At 34.6% G+C, this 24,429-nt stretch overlaps 1 protein-coding gene and 1 pseudogene across 6 annotated transcripts in view; one reads left to right on the top strand and one right to left on the bottom strand.

Annotated features, from left to right (window-relative positions):
• Positions 1-24,429, bottom strand: part of CLCN3 (chloride voltage-gated channel 3) — a 93,038-nt gene that overhangs the window by 19,178 nt on the left and 49,431 nt on the right. For all 6 annotated transcript variants that reach the window (XM_026485629.4, XM_026485625.4, XM_057310178.1 and 3 more), the window contains 7 exons: positions 17,800-17,957; positions 11,246-11,345; positions 9,644-9,831; positions 8,554-8,676; positions 7,211-7,417; positions 3,242-3,322; positions 1,800-2,345 (listed from right to left, as the gene is read on the bottom strand). In XM_026485629.4, coding sequence (XP_026341414.1) covers positions 1,800-2,345; positions 3,242-3,322; positions 7,211-7,417; positions 8,554-8,676; positions 9,644-9,831; positions 11,246-11,345; positions 17,800-17,957 — 1,403 coding nt within the window. The remainder of the gene's footprint in view (positions 1-1,799; positions 2,346-3,241; positions 3,323-7,210; positions 7,418-8,553; positions 8,677-9,643; positions 9,832-11,245; positions 11,346-17,799; positions 17,958-24,429) is intronic.
• LOC123000321 (39S ribosomal protein L30, mitochondrial-like) lies at positions 21,849-22,762 on the top strand (annotated as a pseudogene).

The raw sequence follows: 24,429 nt of genomic DNA, 5'->3' as shown, positions 1-24,429 counted from the left end.
AAATTTGCTGAACACAAAATAATGGCATGTTGAACACAGTATCAGGATCATTAAAAGGTTATCCAAATAAAAGAGATCAAAATATGTTTTACTCTACTGCCAGTTAGGATTCTTCAGGCAGAGGACAGGGCAAGGAGGGACTTAACAAAGACCTGCCAATGGTCTCCAGTGTCCTGTAGCTCAACTAAAAATGAGAAAATTGGGATTTACCGAAAATCAACTTACATAGAAACAGGAGCTTCAATAGTTGCGCTAACTTGATTCACTATGAAAAAAATTTTTAACTTCAAGGTTTTTCTATTATTTAACTCTTATAACCAGTGGACTAAATAGAAAACAACAGAAAAGAAAGAGACCATATTTCAAAAACTATCATTATGATTTTGTTGAAATTAAGGTGTTATTCCACATAATTTACATCTTTGAAAGCATATTCTCACTGGTGAATATTAATTTAAAAAACAACGATTAGCTGACATTTGATCCCCACCCACATCACTGACCGTCATATAAGAGAATAACATTCACTGGCAAACCACTAATTAATTAATGTTATTCTCACTTCTCTAAATTCAAATGAAGCAATATGCCAGGGCATTAGGCCTAGCTCCCTTAAATTCTTGATGAAAAAAGACATGGTATTCATAGGCTAGTAATTTAACAGTCTGCAGTGTCCTTTCAAGCTAACACCCGATAGTATTATGATAGGCAGAGTAATGCCTCCCCAAAGTTTCTATATCTTAATTCCTGTGAATTCCTTATGTTATACAGTAAGGAGGAATTAAGGTTGCAGATAGAATTAAGGTTGTCAAACAGCTGACTTTAAAACAGAAGATTACCCTAGATTAAGTGGGTGGGCAAAAAGTAATCACAAAGGTTATTTTAAATGTGCAACAAGGATTTAGAAGAGTTAGTGTCAGGACAATGAGATAAAAGACTTAACTACCCATTGCTGGCTTTGAAATGGGAGAAGGGGGCCATGAGCCAAGGAATATGGGCAGCCTCTAGAAGGCTGGAAAAGGGAAGAAAGGGACTCTCCCCTAGAACCTCCATAAATCCCTACAAATACCTTGATTTTAGCCCAGTGAGACCCATTTTGGACTTCTGATCTCCAAAACCATAATAAATTTGTGTGACGTTTAAGCCACTAAGTTTGTGGTAGTTTATTATAGCAGCAAAAGGAAACTAATGTAAGTGCTTTTAAAACATGATCATGAATTCTCTGACACTGCTCCAATTACGAGGTAGGCCTCTATTACTGGCCAAACAAATAGAAAGCAACATGAGGCATGGTGCATGACTTCCTTGGCCAGGTTAAAAACGATCCTCTTGGGACACTGAGCTACCATGTAAGAAATGTAAATGCCCTGAAGGCACCGTGCTAGAAAAATCAGAGAGAGAGACAGAGAGAGAGAGATGTTCCAAGAGCCCAGATGTTCCAGACCCAGTTGCCTGAACTTTCCCAGACTAGGTGGTAGATGACCGGCCTTAGCCATGTCTGATGACTTGTATGACAGACCATAAACAAAACATGCCCAGTTGAGTCCTCCCCAAATTATTGACTCAATATCAAGAGCAACATAAATAGTTATCTTAAATTGCTAGGTTTTGGGGTCATGTGTTACACAGTAAGAGATAACCATGTTCAACAATATATCCGAAGGAATTCTTTTATTCGCTATTTTTTCAGCCTACATTTATGAAATAACCACCTTTAGATAAACATTTCACTGCTCATTTTACATACAAGTTTTAAACATGCCAAAATTATTTAAATAGCACCTCACATTAGCACTTACCTTGATACCAAAAGTGAATACTGTCATGATAATTTTAAATATGAGTGCTAAGCACAACTGCCATATAGCCGAATATACCCCAAGGCCTGCTGGACGGTCAGGAATATCATCCACAATTTTACTGGCATTCATGTCATTCCTGTAGTCACAAAGAGAAGACGATTCCAGAGGACCACAGTCTGTAAAAAGCTCCTTGATCAGCTCACTGGTGTTGAGCCTGGTATATGGATTAGGGAAGGCTATCACCGCAGTAATGGCAGCAACAACAATGACTTCAAGAACAGGATACTTTCCGAATCTGGTGGATTTGCGTCGACGACACCAGGCGATATTTGCCCTAATGAAAAAGGCTCCCCAAAGCCCTCCAAATACCCCGAGGAGAATAAAAGGGAACAGTTCAAAAAGGTACCATGGTGTGTGATACTCCACATAAAAAAGGACCAGACGGCTGTTACCAAATGGATTGATGGATCTCAAAACAAATGCAGCCACTAAAGCAGCAAAAAATGATCTCCATAAAGTTTTAAGAGGAAAATAATAGCTAACCTAAAAAAAAAAGAAAAAGAAAAATTAATGCTATAATTTTATAAGAAGTTTCTGATATGTTATAACTTGAGTCTAATTTTTGCTGCAGCTAGAGTTTACATATAATAGATTTTACTGTGGTAAAAAAAAAATAAACGTTTTATTAACTTTGGCTATCACATCATTACAAATTCCCAATATTAACTGATCAAAAATGTCTAATAATTATTTCAGATACTCAGCATTGTTTTATTTTCAAAATGAGTTTCACCTCCAATTCAATCATGTAGTGATTGATCACCAACTCCTATGAGCTCATAAAGAAGTATTTAATTTGCCTCTACTATATTATAGAAAAAAAGAGGAAAAGAACACAAACTGGAAAAACAAATTTTAAACCATTCCTTCTCACATTTTTGTGTAAACATGTAAAAAGTCTGAAGCACCAATGAGAAAACAAAAGCAAAATATGCCAGTGACACAACTAAAATCATTTTCTTAAACACCAATAACTACCCTAGAAATAAGCATACAAGACAAACTCACAATTTAGGAACTGATTAAAACTTTTAAATAAAAACATGGGCGATAATTTAGCAAACAGTGGTTAAATAATTTCTACTACGCCAAATCCATTTCTGCTTACTTTTAAATACATCAACAAAGTTAAATTTTAAATAATCACTAATATTTATACATGATTAATATTTTTAAGGCTTTTCTCAAGGTACAGAACATATGTAACATATTACTCCGTAGGTAAGAATAAATGAAAAATAACTTTATGAAGTTAAATCTGAAAACTTAAATACACAGTCTGTATCTATTATACTAGCTATAAAACTGAAAAGCGTGCCAAAATAATATTTGTAATGTTAATTATGCATAATGTTATAGTTGCTGTTTTCTTTACTCACCTCTTCCAGGCTAAAAAGAACTCCTCCAATTGGTGCACCGAAAGCTACAGAAACCCCTGCAGCCGAGGCAGCTGAGAGCACCTAAAAAGAAGATTTGGCTTATTTCATATATTCTTATAAATTCAAATACACCAAATAAAAATTCTTCACATTGCTTGAATTTTTGAAATGCCTCTTCTGAAGTTAACTCACACATCTTCTCCCCAAACAGAGGCAAATATTTCCTCTAGAAACATATTCTCTTCTGCTTTAACTGAAAGACTATTCACATATTCAATACTCGGTTAAAAAACATTGTGTGAGGGGCGCCTGGGTAGTGCAGTCGTTAAAGCGTCTGCCTTCGGCTCAGGGCGTGATCCCGGCGTGCCGGGATCGAGTCCCACATCAGGCTCCTCCGCTACGAGCCTGCTTCTTCCTCTCCCACTCCCCCTGCTTGTGTTCCCTCTCTCGCTGGCTGTCTCTCTGTCACATAAATAAATAAAATCTTTAAAAAAAAAAAAAAAAAACATTGTGTGAGATACCCTAATGTAAATAGGATGCAAAGAAGAAAAGGCAAATACAGAAAAGTCTCAAGATGTTCGGGAAGACCAGTGACAGCACAGTAACTGGGGTTTAGGGGGAGAGTAGTTTATTTTTAAATAGGATATAATTTCTTCAGATTTTAGAGCTAACTGCTTCATATTAATAATTAATGTTTTCTAAGTAAGCTCTATGCCCAACGTGGGGCTTCAACTCATGACCCTGAGATCAAGAGCTGCATGCTCTACTGACTGAGCAGCCAGGCACCCCTAATAATTACTGTTTTCTAAATTGTTTAAAGGGAACTTAAAACCTATTGAGTTGCCTTGTTTTCACTACTATAAATCCTCTGAAAATACCATTACTGCCAACATGGAAAGCCTCATTCTAAAGCACAATGGCTACCCCTTACGACATGGTCTTTCCAAACTGGAACCCTACAATAAGGTTAAAGAAGACAACAATATCCACAAAAGCTCTTACAGATCCGCTCGCCAACTCCCTAGTCTGTCACTTGGACATTGCCCACTTCCCACTAGTGTGAAGCCAACTAAGCATATACATTCATTGGACATTGTAATTACTTTCCTACGAGTCTTTATTCCTTTCACTATTTCATTCCAGTAAATATGAGGGTACCAAAGCATTTTCCCAAATGGTCAAGTTTTACATTTATGAAAAAGAAACTGGAAATAATAAAAATTAAATTATATATAATTAAGACCATGATCTCCATTATCAGGCTGCTATTTGGCAAATTAAAAATAAATACTTATTTTAATTAAATTGTACCCAGCTAGGCACACCTGGGTGGTGCAGCTGGTTAAGCATCTGATTCTTGGTTTCGGCTCAGGTCTGATCTCAGGGTTTTGAGATGGAGCCCCAAGCTGGGTTCCACTCGCAGCAAGAAGCCTGCTTGGGTTTCTCTCTCCCTCTCCCTCTCCCTCTGCCCTGACCCCTGTTCTCGTACTCTCTCTCTTTCTCAAATAAATAAAAATTTTTTTAAAAAAATAAGTAAATCGTACCTGGCTTTAAGAATGCAGATTCTGCTTATTTGGGGAAAGACAGCAATTTAAACGATTTTGTTTTTTCCCACTAATAGGACTGTAGAGAACACATTTAACTGAATTCTCTGATTGTACATTTAATATAATAGAATTTTACAATCAAGTTAACACCCAGTACCCATAAATCACACACATTTTAATGTTTTATAAGTACCAAGGCATCATTTAATTAAAAATGTCAAGGAAGTATACAAAGGAAGAAAACCAAAATATGAGGCCTTTATGTTTTCATCTAACAAGTAAACTCTAGACATTTATATACTAAGGTGAACAAAGTTAAAGTCATAAACATTATTAATCATCACAGTGTATATCTTAAAATTAAAGTATAATTTATTAGAAAATGCCACAGAAATTAAATTCATTTTGCACTTAAAATGAATAAATACAAATAAAAATCTTATCCCCAAAATGTCAAGGTACAATAGCAAGTAAAGGAATTGCACGGGAGAGACAAATGCTATAGCTCATTTTTGGCCTAATTTGCTATGCTACAACATAGTTTTAGGTTACATTTTGTTTTGTTTTTAATATACACACATATCCACAGTCATAGTAGAAGAAGTAGTAGTAGTAGTAGTAGTAGTAGTAGTAGTAGTAGTAGTAATAATAGTAATAGTAATAGTAGTAGTAAGGAGTACAGATTCTGGAGTCAAGAGAAAAATAAATTTGAATCCATACTCTGATACTCTGCTACATAATCTTAGACAAGTTAGCAGCTTTATGCCCTAATCTCCTATCTACAAATGGGGATAATAGTGCCAAGTTAATACGGTTATTGTAGATTTGAATTTGAAAATGCAAGGACTTGTCACAGTACCAGATACATAATAAGTAATCAATAATGTCAGCTATTTGTGTTAGAGCATAATACTAGAATCACAATTATCATTCAGAGATGGAACCATGATGGTCTTAAGTGTTCCTCTTTCAGACTACTGCCAATGCACGAATAGTGTTTCAGTACTAACACTAAAAGGAACGAGGAGTCATTTCAATTGAAGAATCAAACAGTTTGATAAAATATTCTACTTTTTTGTTGTATTATTAAAAACAAAGGATGAAAGATCCTGTGCTAGGGTCAGAGACCTCTGAGTTCTCAATATTTAATGATACAAAAATATGGTATCTTAAAAACCCAAAGTGCTCTGTACCACCTTGGCTTACAGATTAGATTGGGAAAACAAGGGATTGGGCTCCCAGAGTGTAGAGCTAATACAAAAGGTCTCAGGAGCCCATTTTTCTTCCAGAAAATATCCACAGCAATGTGCAAACATTAGGGAACTCTATAATTTATAAATTTTAAAGCCCTCCTAGATCTCGGGCTGGCCTAAAAAAAAAAAAAAAAAAAAAAAAAAAAAAAAAAAGTAAAGGAAATAAATGCTCCTAAAAGCTGAATAAAGAGGAATTCCTATATTCCCTGTACTGTGAATCTCTTGAGTTAAACCTCAGAAGGTCCTAAAGGCCCTCAGAACATCTTCATGGTACCAAAAAGCTCTCTGCAGATGACACACCTCTCTCAGGGGCATTAGACACTTCCTCCAGAGGAAAACACAGCTGTTAAGACTTCCCAACCCTGGAAAAATACTGATGGTGAGAAATCAGAGGAAAAATATTGTTACATTTGGGAAAAACTTCAGAGGAAGAAAGGTGAAGGGGCAAAGCAAAAACAAATGGAAAGAGCTTTGTGAAATTCAACTGAAACCAATGGACATCAGGTAGTCTATCAAAACTTCTCTAAAATACCGGAGTAACTGAGCAGCACTGGGGATGGACTCTAGAAAGACATCAGAAATACTCAAAAAGGGCAATGGCTGGGTCATAGGGTAGCTCAATTTTTAACTTTCTAAGGGACCTCCACACTGTTTTCCAGAGTGGCTGTACCAACTTGCATTCCAATATCATATGATTTCTCTCATCTATGGAACATAAGAACTAGGAAGATCGGTAGGGGAAGAAAGGGATAAAGAAGGGGGGTAATCAGAAGGGGGAATGAAGCATGAGAGACTAGGGACTATGAGAAACAAACTGAGGGCCTCAGAAGGGAGGGGGTGGGGGAATGGGATAGGCTGGTGATGGGTAGTAAGGAGGGCACGTATTGCATGGTGCACTGGGTGTTATACGCAACTAATGAATCATCGAACTTTACACGGAAACTGGGGATGTACTATATGGTGATTAACATAATATAATAAAAAAACATTAAAAAAAAAAAGAAATACTCAAAAAGGGAGAAGAAGCAAACGATTCTCACATTTGAATCTGAATACAGAATTTATCCTAAAAGAGTTAAAACGTGATCTTTTTACACTAGAAAATTCTCACCAATATAAGTCTATGTAATAGGTATTTATCTGTCAAATAAACCACAAAAGACACTTACCTCCCTTTTTTTAGCTTCATTTGTGCTATACTTTGGAAAGAGGTAGGAAAAAATATTTCCACAGCAACAGGCAACATGTACCAGAGGACCTTCTTTTCCTAAACTCAAACCTGATGCCACAGCCAGTACTAACGTGATGGTTTTAATCATTAAAGTCCATTTTCCCAAGTAACCTCTGATAATGAATCCACTTAAAATAGTTTTAATCTACAAAGAAAAGATTAAGACAGCTTAATTTCCTTTAAGAAACAGGAAAATTTAACTAACTTAAGTCACTCTCTTGTTTTACTCACAAAACCACCTTGCAAATTTTTCTGGTGAACCATGGAACAATTCACAATTTTTCAAAAGCTTTAACTATCATCCTACATATAATCAATCTACATCATATTCTAATTCTCTTCTCAAGCAAGGATCGAAGTCAACCCTATCTCATGAACAAAACTAGAATATAAGGCCATGTTAAAGGGAATACAGACCTTAATACAAGGGTTGTAATTACATAATAAGGAAAAGGTAAATTTGAATATTTCTGTTGTAGAAATATAGTTAGATACATTTAGATATTCTGTGTCAGAAATTAGGATATTTGGTCTTCTCAGAGTGCTGTCATTATGTGTATTATTTTCCTATATATTAAGAAGTGACAACAGCTAAATGCTTCATGATATGCCCCTTATTACAGACATTCTTAATTAACAAAACTTTAAAAATCACTAAAATTAAGTTTCAAAAGGAAATGCATTAGAAAAAGTGATCTTACGACAGAAAAATTAAGACAGAAAAATTAAAAATTAAAAGAAACGCATTCCCATGACACCATTCAATTCTAAGTATATTCTTTAAATTACACCATTCAATCCTGAGTATATTCTTTAAATTACTGTTGATAAAAAATAAATCCCAAAAGTTTATACTATTGCCTCACTATGGTCAAATGTTTAAAGTATAAAATGGTTATAAATATTATCTGCCAAATTAAAGAATTATTTAATTAAAAGATAGTCATAAAAAGAGAGTGAATATATTCAAATCAGCTTCACAGCAGCAAAACATCACCTAATCCATCAAAGAACTTTAGGTCACATAATACTTTTCCAGCTTTATAACTAAATCTTCTCTAAATTAGAGGTGGAAAAAAAAAATCAACCTCCACAGTTAATGATGATATGACTATGGGGAAGAATTTCTTGTGATGTCTACAATCAGCTTACATTTTTTAAATTTTCTTTTTCATATTACAAACAATTTCCCCAGAAACTGTTTTTCCCCATACAGGCAAAAAGATCAACATCATAACAATTACCAAATATTTAATGATACTAAAATATTGCATGGCTTACCTCTGGAATTCCAGAGCCACAGGCATATGGAGCAAATACTTTTACCAGGGAAACGGCAAGAAAGGCAAAACTCAAGGCCCAAAAGATGTACATTATGTAATTCATGATGTAAGAACCAGGACCCTAAAAGGCAAATGGTTTAATAGCATGAATTTAATATAGAGTGTACCCTGAATGCAAGTGCTTGCCACATAAGAAACTTGTATGAAACTCATAAAAGTTTCCTGGTTTACTTCCACAATAGTTAAAGCTTTATATGAACAAAATATTTTAGAATCAAAACACATGTTCATATATACAAGGAGGCTTAATCTGTTTAACATTTTCCTAGCTTTTTCTTGATACCTAAAGTCTTGTTGCCAAAAATCTGCTGCACTTTAACCTCTGCCTATCCACAAACCACATTTTGGAAATAGTTGAAGACAAAAGTGCATTTGCACTTAGATCTCATTCTGCTGCAATTCTCCTGAAGATCAAGTGAAAAACAGCATCCTGACCAGTTATCAGCAAATATATTCTTTCTAGCTCAAAAATTCAGCTATAACAAAATTTTCAAAATATATCCCTATATGACCATGTAACTATATATATAACATTCTAACTTTTACAATGTTCTTCATTACAGAACGTCAAGAACAGTAATCATTTAAATACTATAATGCCACAAAGAAAAATTTATGGATTTCTTCAAGATATCTCCAGTTAGGAGGCTTATTTTACTAAACTTTTTGATAATTTATACTTCCCAACAATCATGATATGTTAAGCAGTTTTAATAACTTGACTTCATATTAACTTTCTGTGATTATACAGATCCTACTGCACTTCTTTTCTACAATAAGAAATATATTTGTTGTCATAATTGAATAGACTTGAATGTGACTATGTAGTTAATAAAAAGCTTCTTGAAACTTCACATTTTACTTGCTGCAATGTATTCTCCTGTTTTCCAATCTATCCTATTACATTTCTTTTTTTCTTTTAATGCAGTTGCAATCATCTGTATGTGATTAATTTTATGATTAAATGAACTGGAGACTCATTTAGCTATATCAATTACTAATTCACCTTCAAACCCAGCAAGACTTACTTCCGCTTGACCTATGATTAATTCTGCCCATGTTTTCCACTGTGGACATTTATCCCTCTCTTCAAATGTTGTTTCATTAGATCCCCAACAACACTGTTCATGGTTGTACCACAATGCACTAAGGCAAATGCCCTCCTTTAGATCAGTCATCCAATCAGCAGCAATGTCTATTAATCCAGCCAATGCCCCTGTAAAAACATGTTGAAGGTAGGTGTAAAACAAAACAAAACAAAACAAAAAAAAAAACGTAAATCCATTTTTGGAGTATTAAGAACTATCAAGTTAAGAGAGTCAAAGAAAGCTGGGGACTCCCTATACATAAAGGGTCATATAGGGAATATTACATAAATTTAATATTTTTAAGTCTTAGGTATAAATAAGTTTATATTAGTTCTAAAAAAATACAGATAGCCCCTTTTTAATATAAAATGGTTGTTCTTTGTTTGAAATTAAAACTAGTTACATTATTTAAGTTAATTGTGATCTGTAATAAAGGTGTTTAAAAGATACTAAAACATCTTTAAAAGACAGCTATCTAGCAGGAGGTTCACAAATCAGGTTATTAAAGCCAGAGGTTTTTTTACTATTATGTTTCAATCTGAAATTTAATAAATTTACAAACAATCTCAATATCATTAAAATTTAAAGTCCATTAGAAATAATTAGTGAAACTCATAACATTAATGACTTACTGTGACAGATTTTCAGTTTTTTCCTTAAACAACAGAAAATTAAATGTGCCAAGATCATTTTAATGACAGAATACAAAAAACATACAAATTTATGGTCAAAATGTAGGACCTTCTCATCATATAAAAAGATCAATAGGTCACATACACAGGGGTCACAAAATTCTTGTGCATGTTAATTAGAGGTATCAGTACTTCCCTGTATTCTCCACATAAATTTTAATTTTCCTCATGTTCTTCTAGACATAATCTTCCATGGTGGAAACGGAAAGTCATTAAAACAGTCCTTAATGTTTGTTTTCAGATCTCCAACTCCTATTTCTTAAAATCTCACACGTAGGCACTTTGTGGATACTCAACTGCATGATAGTTAAAATTCAGACTCTCGAGCTAAACTGCCTAAATGTAAATCTTTGCTTGGCCACTTACTAGCTACATGAACTTAGTCAAGTTACTAAACCTCTCTTTGTGCTTCAGGCACCACATCTGTAAAACAGTGGTAACAACAGCACTTACACCATAGGACTGCGATGCACTTTACATACATGCAAAGATTTTAAGGCAGTGCATGACATATAGGAAGCACTCAATAAATTAGCTACTTACTATGATGTTAATATTAAAAGATACTTTATTATCTGGACCAAACCACGTATTTTATAGACACAGAAACAGAACCCAAAAGGATCAACCAAACTGCATAGACACTTAAAGTGACAGAGCCAAGACTAGACTCTGAAGCTTCCTGCCTCCTAGTCTTATATTTAACAAGATTTCTTGAAAGAAACAAAGTAAATACTTTTAAAAATCCAACAGGACCTGGAAAAAAAAAAAAACAACACTGTGGGAAAGAGGGGAGAACGATTTATTTTTCTGTTAACCAAAAAAAGATTACATTAAAATTTTTCTTTACCTGATGCCAATCCTGTTAGTGTTACTACTAGCCATCCTGACCATGCATCATATAAACTTTTTGTCATTTCCCATGCTGATTCTTTCTTTTTGCTGTTGATCTGAAATTAGAAATGTTTATGCTTCATTTTTCAAACTATGAAGAGAAGCCACAATTCTAGAATCTAACAGTTTTTTTCAGTTACTATACATAAAACGGCAATCCATAAACTTAAATCATGGGAAAGGTGAGTTGGGGCAGAATCACTGTCAGACAGTTGTTATACCTGTAAACCAGATGAAAAACATTTACCCAGAGATCTGCATTTTTAACAAAAACGTCAGGATTTGAGAGCAAGGGGTCCACAAACTACACAGAGTCTGGCCTATGGTGTTTTCAACTGAATCAAATTTAGCTGATACATAACTTTTATATTGACAGAAATAAGACATTATGGCTTGAAATGTCTGTCATTCCCTGACCATTTTCTGGTCCCAGCAATTAAGTGGATTATAATACTCTTTAAAAGGTAAGGCCAGTTAATAACAGTACCACAGAATAGTATAGAATAGTCATGTGAATAAAGGGCCTGCCAAAACTTGTAGGCCTGTAAATATGCAGGTATGGTGAGCTCTATTCCTATTTGTAGGGTCCAGAGGCTCTCTTCTATCACTGTGTAAGGCAGATGTGTCCTCTACTGAATACAGTGGAGGAAGTGAGATTAGCAGGATAGGAATAGATTTGATTGCCAGATCTCACTTGACTAAGACACAATAAGGCAACTCTTTCTCTCTTAGGAAGCATGTACTTTTAAACCTATCCCTAACTAGCCCAAACCTCTTCCATTCAATTAGGATTGTTGCTTTAAAAAGCCATATTCTTGGGGTGCCTGGGTGGCTCAGTCGGTTAAGCATCTTCTTTCGGCTCTGGTCATGATCCCAGGGTCCTGGGATGGAGCCCCGCATTGGGTTCCCTGCTCCGCAGGAGGCCTGTTTCTTCCTCTCCCTTTGCCTGCCGCTCCCCCTGCTTGTGCTCTCTCTCTCTCTAATAAATAAATAAAATCTTGAAAAAATAAAAAAATTTAAAAATAAATAAAAATAAAAAGCCATATTCTCAGTCTAGGACTTACGTGCTCAAACTGTCCCACAGTATGGCTACAGCTGGAATTCAAATATCTGGTCTATTTTAAGCCATAAGGCCTCACTAAAAAGACTCAGTTAAGTTCTGGGTTGAATAAGGCAATTTTATACCTTCTATACTATAAGCAACCAATCACAGATACCAAGTATTCTTTAGACTCTGAAGGTAGGTTCATTTCTTTCAAAAATAATCATTAAATCCCATGTTGCTTTTTCTCAGTAACTGTAATGTTTCATATAATAAGAGGTAAAAATTTGGAAATCATCTAAGTGTTCATCAATACTGTACTGGTTAAGTAAACTGCAATATATGTAATAAATTCTGCACTCACTAAAAAAGAAAGAGATAGATGCAGTGTTATGGAGAGGAGAGAAGCAAGGTGGACAGAAGTGTGTACAGTATGCTACCATTTATCTAAGAAAAAGCATATAAGTATACATGCTTGTATTTTTTAAAAATAAAGGGATAAACCATACAGTTTTAAAAGTAAATCATTATTTTAAGAGGAGGGAGGCAACAGGTTAGAAGGGACAGGGACTTTTTTTTTTTTAAGATTTTATTTATTTGACAGAGATAGAGACAGCCAGCGAGAGAGGGAACACAAGCGGGGGGAGTAGCAGAAGAAGAAGCAGACTCCCAGCAGGAGCCTGACGTGGGGCTCGATCCCAGAATGCCGGGATCACACCCTGAGCCGAAGGCAGATACTTAACAACTGCGCCACCCAGGCGCCCCGGGACAGGGACTTTAGGACAATTTGTATGTGTGACCCTAATGGGATAAACGCTAAGGACAAAAACTATTGTTAAAAAAAAAAAAGAGAGAGAGAGAGAGAGAGAGAGAGAGAAAGAAAACACTAAAACTTTCCAGTAAGCACATCGATGGTGATAGTGTTGGTAATATTTTGAAACTGTTGTGTGTGTATCGTGAAGTAAATCATATGACTATATATGTGATGATGAGATTTTTAGCATGACTGAAAGTACAGATTTAAGAACTAGAGGTTAAATAAAAGCCCTTTAGTACTGAATTTAAATTAGAAAGTTCCCATAAACTTATGAGGCTAGAAAATAATGGCCAACCCAGATGCAAGAAGTACCTCTAGTGCCCACATCGCCTACAAGCCACCTTCCTTCCAAGGAATCAGGGTTCCTTGGAGAAGTGGCTGACTCCAGGTATGGTCCAGGAAATGTATGAGATGAGCTAGGATCATCTTGTTTTCTAGAATACACCAAATTCTACTAAGGATTGTCAAAGGACACAGGCACCAACCTAAGTCCCCGCTAGTCAAAAATGGAATACCATAGGCAGCAATAAGGATAATAATGGGGATGATTAAAATACATCGAATACGTTTAAATCTGAGTGCATGAAGATACAGAAAAAGAAGCCAAACAAGCAAACCAAACTCTCACTGGTCAACTTTGAGGATACTAGGGAACCATTTAATTTCAAACTTTCCCTTTTCTGTACGATCTGAACTTCAGGGAACCCAAATAATCGAAGGCTCTCTTCACAGAAATTTTCATGCTAATAAATAAAAAAGGAATGACAATTAGATTACTGACATTTTGCAAAATACTGAAATAGTAACATCTGAAATGATATAATGTTGATTTACTTCAAAATTGGAGGTAGGAGGGGTACAAGTATAATAAAAAGTTTAGGGGGAAAAGAATTAGGTAGGTATATGCACTGACATATAAAGTTTTCTTTTAATGTAATGTTTTAAAAAACCATAAAGGGGTGCCTGGGTGACTCAGTCAGTTAAGCATCTGCTTTGGCTCATGATCTCAGGGTCCTGGGATGGAATCCCCCATTGGGCTCCCTGCTCAGAGGAAGACTGCTTCTCCCTCTCTGTCTGCCTGCCCCTCCCCCCTGCTTGTGCATGCACTCTGTCAAATAAATAAATTAAATCTTTAAAATAAATAAATAAATACAGTAAGAATATCTATGAGTAGAATTTCCCAGGTTTAAAAAAATTTTATGTTTATATAAGCATAGATCAAAGTACAGAAAATGGTATTTGACCTATCTAGAAAGAAATGATTAAGAAGATTAGCTAAGACACTGACTACTTCATATTATTTTAAATGTTGTATTATTTTAAATGTTTTCAAGATCTATGGACGACCTTCGAAATCAGAGGGAAAGAAGTATATTGTGGTTTCTTTTAGTTTTAACTCACTTAAAATTTTATGAACATGATGTCTTATGGATACTTTCATACTCACTTTGAAACACATTTAAAATCCAATCTGCGTATGTTAATGAGTTGTAAATGTATACACTTCTAACTACAAGAGATCATACAAGATGCAGGAGTTACAGTGTGCCTGCAATAGGCATATGGGAATTGAACACTGGTTCTAATAATGTGGCCACACATACCCTGAGGGTCCCCGAGACCTTCTCAAAGGGTTCTTCAAAGTCAAAACTATTTTCATCATAATATTAAAACAAGATGTGCCTTTTTCACTGTGTGGACATTTTCAATGATAATGCAAAACAAATGCAAAACAGCTGCTCCCCAGAACAAATCAAGGCGGTAGCATTCAAACATACTGGTAGTGATTCTACTCTTCACTGCCATGTATCTCAGTTAAAAAAAAAAAAAAGTAAATGCCAGTTTCACTTAAGAATGTCTTTGATGAAGTGGTAAAAATTATTATGCCTCAATCATTGAGTCTTACTTAGGTATACATAAAGCCTTCTGATGCATACTGAAGTACGAGGCTACGCCTTGAGGATAAGCATTTAGGTGATTTACAAAATAAAGTTGACACCAACACATGGTACACCATTTTTACATGAAAGAAAGACACCAAACTACGTTTTTTTCAGACTTGGGAATCTGACACGCATCTTCCCAAAAACAAACCAAGGAAGTCTGTCATTTCAAGTGAAATAAATGTGTATTTGTTTCTAATGATAGAATTTGAGCTTTCAAGTAAAAACAAGAATTTTGGAAAACTTGTATCTATCACTATAAGGATGACAAATTCTCAATAATAAAAGACTTTTCTAAAGACATCAGGGTTGATATTAACAAATGTGATTTTTTTATATTGTATAATGAAGTGTCAACACTTGAAAGAACTGCATAAATCAGTGAATATTTTCCAAATGATCATTGCATGATGTTACAAAATTATTCATTAGAGTTGAAGGTGAACTAACAGATTTTACTGTAACAAAAGACAAAGTTCACTGATACAGTTTCAGATTACCCACTGGCAACTAATCTTTAAGAAATTACCACCTGTCAGTTTGGTACAGTATCAAAGAATATCCACAATGATATAAAAGGTTATTAAAATATTCCTAGCTTTTCCAACTACCCATCTATATGAGGTTGGATTTTCTTCATATATTTCAACCCAAATAACATATCACAACAGACTGAATGCAGAAGCAGATATTAGAATCCAGCAGTCTTTTATTAAGCCAACAATGAGATTTATAAAAATGTAACATACATCATTGTAATGATGATAGATTCCTTATAAGGATCCTTATAAGGATGACACTTTTCATTATATAATATTAAGAAATCACTTGTTAATATCAACCTTGATCTCTTTAGAAAAGTCTTTACTGGGAATCTGTCACTAAATATTTTTTATTTTGGGAAACACAGTTATTTTTCATAAAAATATGTTTTGTTTTATCTTCATAAAACTATGTTTTGATGTTAATGTGTAATGGGGTTTTGTTACTTTTAAATAAATCAGCATTTGTTAAATTTCTCAGTTTTTGCTTCTAATATGGTAAATATCAATTTAATATAACCACATAAACTAAGTTCCCTAGGCATCCTCAATAACTGTTTAGAGTTTAATAGTGTTCTCAATGAATGGATAAAGAAGATGTGGTATATATATACCACCATATAGCCATCAAAAAATGAAATCTTGCCATTTTCAACGATGTGGATGGAACTAGAGGGTATTATGCTAAGCGAAAAAGTCAATCAGAGAAAGACAGTTATCATATGATTTCACTCACGTGGAATTTAAGAAATAAAACAGAGGGAGCACAGAGGAAGGGAGGGAAAAATAAAACAAGATGTAATCAGGGAGGGAGACAAACCATAAGAGACTCTTAACCACAGGAAACAAACTGAGGGTTGCTGGAGGGTAACTGGGTGATGGACATGAAGGAGGGCACATGATGTAATGAGCACTGAGCGTTATATACAACTGATGAATCACTGAACTCTACCTCTGAAACTAATACTACACTATATGTTGATTGAATTTAAACTAAAAAAATAATAATTGTAAAAAAAAGTTGTTCTCAGATGATAAAATAAAATAAAATAAAATAAAATATAAAATGAAATAAAATGTGTTCTAAGATGAAAAAGTTTGAAAATCACCACTGGATTGTATCATGTCTTCCAAAAAAGGTAAACACTAACTGATGAATCTCAGGGGTTATACTTGTCATGAACAAAATAATCTAATTCTAATTTTAACTTTACTATACCTGTATACATTAATATGAAAGGTTTTAACTAATTTGTACAAGCAGTTATTTTCATTTATAAGTAAATTTCAGACCTCAAAGTTATAAAGAGCCTTTTAGAATTTGGCATTTTATTTTTCAAAGAGAGTTTTTTCTTTTTTAAAAAATTTATTTTTGGATTACATCATTAAGTCCCAATCCACAAGTTGTACTTGTTATTAAAAGCCATTCTTTTTTTAAACATTTTTTATTTAATGGATAAAATACTGATATAACTTTAAAATTTTTATTTTTTATTTTTTTAATTTAGCAGAAATTTATCTATTTATTTCTCTTTTTTTGATGTTACAAATGGAATAGTTGATTTTAGAAAGAAAGTTTAGCCCAACTCTTCAGCCCAAGATGTATCTGAAATATACATTTGTATAAAAACCACTGGAAATATTATTACAAGTTTTTTTTTATTAGTGATTCGTTACAACACTTAATATACCCTTTATAGGACTCAATTTGAGAAGTCTCAGCATTTAAAACTGAGAAAGGAGAAAAAAGAAAACAGTAAAATCCCACGAAACTATCTCTCCAATATGCTTTTTCCTTTGTAATAATAAGAATTATCTAACAAGTTTCCTCTTTTACTGTAGCTGCTTGCTGCTCAAAGACAAAAATCATGCTGACTTCTATACCTCAATCTTCCTCCCCAACTCATGTGTTGTGTTTTCCTCCTGGTCCTTCCTTTTTTGTCTTATTATACTTCCTTGACTTTAAGCTACCCAGGGGTATAAGTAAACTTTTTAAAAAAATTATATACAGAGAGAAAAAACATGTATTACTTATAAAATGTAGAAATTTACCTGAATGTACTTTAATGCATAATATATATTTTGGCAGTTTAAGGTCATTGGCAAAAATATGTTATTAAATGATCTAGTTATGCACTACATTAAAAAATTACTGAAAACACTTACCCGTCTATGCCTTTCTCTGTCTTTACATTTCTCTCGCACCCAATCAATAGTATGGAAATCATCATATGTACCAACACCTGGAATTGGTTCATCCAAAAGATCCAGTAAGTGTGTAGAACTGTTAATGCTGCCTCCATTTGTCATTGTATAATGAGTTCCTACAAAGCAAAAAAGAACAGTATGTTTCATGAGAGACAATCGTGAACTCGGTAACCTTCTTAATAGTTCACTAGTAATTCATAAAGAAATAGTATCACTTGAAATGTAATGAAACGAAGGAAGGAAAACATTAAGTTATTCAAGGGGCGCCTGGGTGGCTCAGTCATTAAGCGTCTGCCTTTGGCCCAGGGCGTGATCCCAGAGTCCTGGGATCGAGTCCGCATCGGGCTCCTCTGCTGGGAGCCTGCTTCTTCCTCTCCCACTCCCCCTGCCCATGTTCCCTCTCTCGCTGGCTGTCTCTCTCTCTGTCAAATAAATAAACAAAATCTTTAAAAAAAAAAAAAAAAGAAAAGGAAAGGAAAGAAAAGAAAGTTATTCAAAACTTGGAAATAAGGCAAAAGATCATGGCATGTCCTTTCAAATGTATACTACAGTAGCAAAAATAAGCTTGCCTAGTAGTCACCTTTTGCTCTGAGGAAGAGGACTTTGATTTACTATTTTCTATTGATTAGGACATAGACTCTATAAAGTTAGATAATGACTTACAGAAGATGGATAAATTGAAAATTATTCCTTTCATCTGGCAAAAATGTAATTCAATTTCATCTAGTAGAAAAGATAATACTTAGAGTTGTAGTGTTGGGGTTTTTTGTGTTTGCCTGTAAGAAAATTTTTCACTGATATTTCATCTCACACATCCTCCTCTAAGTCATCTTTGTCATCAAGCTAGTTTCCTCCCTAGTACTAAAAAAATCTTTGACATGTGTTCACTATATACCTAGAAGAGACTTAAAAATACCAGGAAGGACACTGAAAGACAATTCACAAAAAACACTTAAATCTAAAAAGTTCAATCCAACACAAATGGCACTTATATTTAAAAAGTTCAATCCAACACAAAAAAGAGAAATACAAATCAAACCTACAATATCATTTTCCTCTATCAGACTGGTAAAGATTAAACAGCTGACTAATGCACTGAGTTGGCAAAGTCATGGGGAAGGCGGGCTTGCCACAAAATTATTAGTTTAAGTATAAACTGGTATAACCCCTCTGGGAAGTCAAAGCTACCAAAATTTAAATACACAGATACTCTCTAACCCAGCAAAGTCCACTTCCAAAAATTTTTTTTGCAGTTACACTTGCATAAATCCATAAGTTATGCACAGTGTGGTAAAACATGTGCTCTAGAAGGAAAAAAACAAATTAATGCCAAAGTGCTTATAATCCAAAAGAAGGGTCAGCAAAAGAGCCAGAAGTAAATACTTCAGGCGTTGGAGGCCACACAGTCACAACAACACAACTCTGCCGTTGTAGCACAAAAGAAATCATAAATATATAACGAATGGGTATGGCTGTGTTTCAATAATACTTTATTTACAAAACAGGTGAAGAGCAGCATTTGGCTCAACCACTGATCTAAAGTCTCCACGGCACAAACCAAACTCAACTGAAGACGTTTACTAGGAATTTTCTACTTAATGACACTCTTTTAGATAGTATAGGAGATACAAAGGTAACAAAAACTTTGTCCCTGACTCAATGTAATACTGAATATTGTAACAATAAACTTACTATTTACTTCTACCAGGTAGAACAAGGTTCTCTCTTCCCTTCCTATTTGATACATTTGAATATTTGCCTTGGAAAGTATAAAATTTCTAAAAGAATAGTATATTGATCTCAGTGTTTTGGCAGATGTACTCCTGGAATGAATAATTTATCATTCTTGGCTGAGGGCTTAAAAGCCCAATCCCTGCAACAGCCCATGTTGATTTACATAAAACAACCTTACACTTTTTACACTAGCTCTTTCTTCCTCTCTCTACCCTGATTTTACTCAGCAATTTCCACTTGGTAAAAGCTGGCTGAAAGGCCACAAATTCTCTTAAGGAAAAAACTACTAGAGAATAAACATAATGAGTATTTATAATGTCTTGACAAATTTGAGAATCTGACTCTGCTTTCCATATGATAATATTAAAATTGGCAATTTAAAAAATGTTTTTAGAGGGACATATCAAAAGCCTCTATGGCCTTCTGATATGATAACATCACTTCTAGCCAAAAATGCATAAACTGAATCTTAAAAGGAAAAACACACAAATTGAAGAAAATTATACAAAATAAATGGCTTACATTCTTCAAAAAATGTCAAAGTCATGAAAGACAAAGAATGACTGAGGAACTATTCTAGATTAAAGGAGATTCAAAAAACATGACAACTAAATGTAACACATGTTCCTGGATTATTAGAATGTGGACCAGGAAAAAAATGGGGTGTTTTTTGTTGTTGTTGTTGGTGGTGGTGGTGGTGGTAGTGGTGGTGGTTTACATTAAAGGACAGAGTAAAATAACTGGAAAATTTGTAAACAGTTCTGTAGATCAGATAATGGTATATCAGTATCAATTTTCTGGTTCTGAAAACTGTACTATGGCTATATATAAGGGAATATTCGTAAGGAAATACAAACGGAAGTATTTACATATATACACACATTTTATGTATTATATATATACACACACACAAAATAGTATATGTTATATACTGAATAGCATATAGAACAGTGAGAGAAAGAATAAGAGACTAAACAATTGTGCTAAAATGTTAACATTTCAGAAATCTGGGTGAGAGGTATAGAGGATTCTTTTCACTATTTTTCAATGTCTCTAAGGCTGAAATTACAAGAAAATGTTTTTTTAGAAGTCTACTATGATATATTTTGAAAACTTCCAACTCCCCCCACCCCATGTTGTCTTTATTTGGGTAGAGTTAAAGAAACATGCTGATCTTAATTATTACTCTTCTATTCAAAAAATAAAAAGCAAAATTTCCATACCACTTAACATATATCTACACAATACATGACCAACCCCATGATAAGAATTGTCAAGATGTTTGCACCACAAAGATGATAAGCAAAGAAGCATGTATTATTCCAACAGACATAAACCAGGAAGTAGAAAAGTAGACACTCGTTTTTATAGGGTAGCAAAACGTACAGCAACACGATAACAATATTTACATTAACTATAGGTCTTATCTTTAATGATTTTCAAAAAGTTACTCTGCAGAAACTACTCTGACACCTAACTGACAAAACTATGCAGCAATTCAACATATCTGAAAACCAGAAATTAAAGTATTCAAACTTTTTAAACCAGAGGACCCTGTGAACCAATGTCATGTGCTTTGGGGCTTTTAGGTTGTGTCCCTTACAACTTCTGGGGCTGTTGCTACAGGGCATGTTAGCATGGGATTTAGCTAGAGCAGTTTGTGTCCCCAACAGACAGTTTGTAGGTCAGTCTGTCCCTTTACCCTCATTTGCTTCTACATACAGAGCAATGGTGTTTGAAAAAAGCACATTATAGGGAGAAATACTGATTGGTGTTTTTGGTTTTGGGCAAGCCCATAGAAACACAGAGTCAATTATTTCTAAAAGAAATCTGGGTCATTCTTGTGACTTCTGCTATCAAATTGGCTTGGATAGTAACCAAGGAAGATTTTGGTATGAAACTAAATAAAAATTTTTGCTGAGACAGAAATGATTAGACTATTTCTTTGGCTCCAATATAAAGTGGAATTCCCATGAAGAGAAAGGCAGACATTTCAATCTGGCTTTAATTTCTCTTTTATCCTGTTTCTTACTCATTGTAGGGACTATTACCGAAAACTGAAAGACATCATACTGAATGTGAAATCAATTAACATATTTTTTTAATTTAAAGTTTGTATCTGAGGAGTGTCGCACTTGGTGGTCTGTCCTCTGCTCTGCCTCCCCTCGTTTTTTAATAATACAGAAGTGGAACTGCCCATTTCCAAGACAACTTTGACCCACAGATCTATTTTCTATTTATCACAGCCTCTGAAGACAACAATCACCACACTCATGACAGGGATTTGGGGCTCCACATTTCCGAGGCCCCCAGGCAGACTACAAACTGTGACAAAAGGTGTGGAGTCTCTCATTTGTACAGACTGCATTAGTCACAAATCTACCAAGAATTCCGGATAAAGTGTTTCAGCCTTCACCTGCAGATCATTGAAAATATGGTGGGGGATCCACAATACCCTCATAAACTGTATATTGTTACCAGAATAAAAAGTACAAAAAGATGCCCAAATTGCTGGGGCATCTGGGTGGCTCAGTTGGGTAAGCATCTGACTTGGGCTCAGGTCATGATCTCAGGGTCCTGAGATCAAGTCTGGTATTGGGCTCCCTTTCTCAGCCAGGAATCGGGCTCCCCGCTCAGCCAGGAGTCTCCTTGTCTCTCTCTGCCACCGCCCCTGCCCCCCGCTTGTGCTCTCTATCAAACGAATGAATAAAATCTTAAAAAAAAAAAAAAAAAAAGATGTCCGTATTGGGAAAAAGATTTAATAAAGATGCTTGTATTAGAAAAAGCACATACTCAAGTTCACACAAATATCCCTTCAGTGAATGCAAAACTGAAAGTGGTTCAACATTTGATAAGAATCAGGCCCCTGAAGTTGCCACAAGGACCTCCAGCAGAGGAGGACATGTCTAACACGTGCCTTAAGAGTACTGGGGAAGGACGCCTGGGTGGCTCAGTTGGTTAAGCATCTGCCTTCAGCTCAGGTCATGATCCCAGGATCTTATGATCCAGTCCCGCATGGGCTCCTTGCTCAGTGGGGAGCCTGCTTCTCCCTCTGCCTGCCACTCCCCCTGCTTGTGCTCTCTCTGACAAATAAATAAATAAAATCTTAAAAAAAAAAAAAAGTACTGGGGAATTAATGGTGAAGTGGCATCTAAACCCTATAGATCAGGAACCAGTTAAGTCCTAATGCCGGAGCAATTTCATATTAAAAAATTTCAAATTAAAAAATAAAGATAGTGAGAAAGCATTCTCATTAAAATATATTTAAATCCTAAAACAATAAAGTTTGTAATTGCAAAAGGACTGCTAATAAAATCCAAGAAGAGTTAAAGAACAGTTTAAAGAAGAGTTAATACCTACCTTCTCAAACTATTCCAAAATATAGAAAAGGAAGAAAAGCTTTCAGTGTTTCCATTCTATGAGGCCTACATTATCCTGCTATCAAAGCCAGATCAAAGCACTAAGAAACAAAATTATAGACCAATATCCCTGGTGACCACAGAATCAAAAACTCCTCAACAAAATATTAGTAAACCAAATTCAAAAATACATCAAAAGCATGATCCACCATGATCAAGCAGACTTTATTCCAGGGATGCAAAGATGGATCAATATCCACAAATCAATGTTATGTACATTAACAAAACAGATAAAAATCATATGATCATCTCAAGAGATGCAGAAAAAGCATTTGACAAAATTCAACATTTGTTTATGATAAAAACTCTCAACAAAGTGGGTACAGAGGGAACATACTATAATATACTGAAGACTAGATAGGACAAAACCACAGCTAGCATCATACTTAATTCTCCATTAAGTATGATCAGAAACAAGACCACCCTCACCATTTTTATTCAACACAGTACTGGAAGACCTAACAATAGCAATCAGACAAGAACAAGAAAAGGCATTCAGATCAGTAAGGAAGATGTAAAATCTCATTATCTGCAGGTGACATAATACTGTATATAGAAAACCCTAAAGACTCCACAAAGAAACTATTAGAAGTAATAAAAGAATTCAGTAAAGTTTCAGGATAAAAAATCAATAGAGAGAAATCTGTTGCATTTCTATGCACTAATAAAAAAAAACTAGCAGAAAAAAAATTAAGAAAGCAATCCCATGCACAACTGCATCTAAAAAAAAAAAAAAAAAAGATACCTAGGAATAAATTTAACCAAGGAAGTAAAAGACCCATATTCTGAAAACCAAAAGACACTGTAAATATATGGAAAGATATACCATCATGGATTGAAAGACTTAATATTGTCAAAATCCATACTACCCAAAGCAATCTACAGATTGAAAAGGAATCCCTACCAAAAATACCAATAGTATTTTTCACAGAAGTAGAACAAACAATCCTAAAATTTGTATGGAACGACAAAAGACCAAAAACAGCCAAAGCAATCTTAAGAAACAACAAAGTTGGAAGTATTATAATTCCAGATTTTAAATTATCCTACAAAGCTATAGATTATAAATTAAAATAGTAACATACTGGCACAAAAAATAGATAAGAGATCAATGGAACAATATAGAGACCCCAAAAACAAACCCACATATACATGATCAAATAATCTACAACAAAGGAGGCAAGAATACATGATGGAGAAAGGAGGTCTCCCAATAAATGATGTTGGGGAAACTGGAAAGCTACATGCAAAACAATGAAACTGGACCACTTTCATGCACCATACACAAAAATAAACTCAAAATGGATTAAGGATCGAAACGTGAGACAGGAAACCATAAAACTCCTAAAACAACAAAAAAGAAACAAACAAATTCCTAGGGAGTAAACTCTTAGACATCAGCCTTAGCAAGATTTTTTGAGATCTGCCTCCCCAA

This window comes from Ursus arctos, unplaced genomic scaffold (assembly GCF_023065955.2).
Source record: "Ursus arctos isolate Adak ecotype North America unplaced genomic scaffold, UrsArc2.0 scaffold_11, whole genome shotgun sequence".
In the NCBI taxonomy this organism is placed as follows: domain Eukaryota; kingdom Metazoa; phylum Chordata; class Mammalia; order Carnivora; family Ursidae; genus Ursus; species Ursus arctos.
This window is presented reverse-complemented; position numbering and strand designations above follow the sequence as displayed.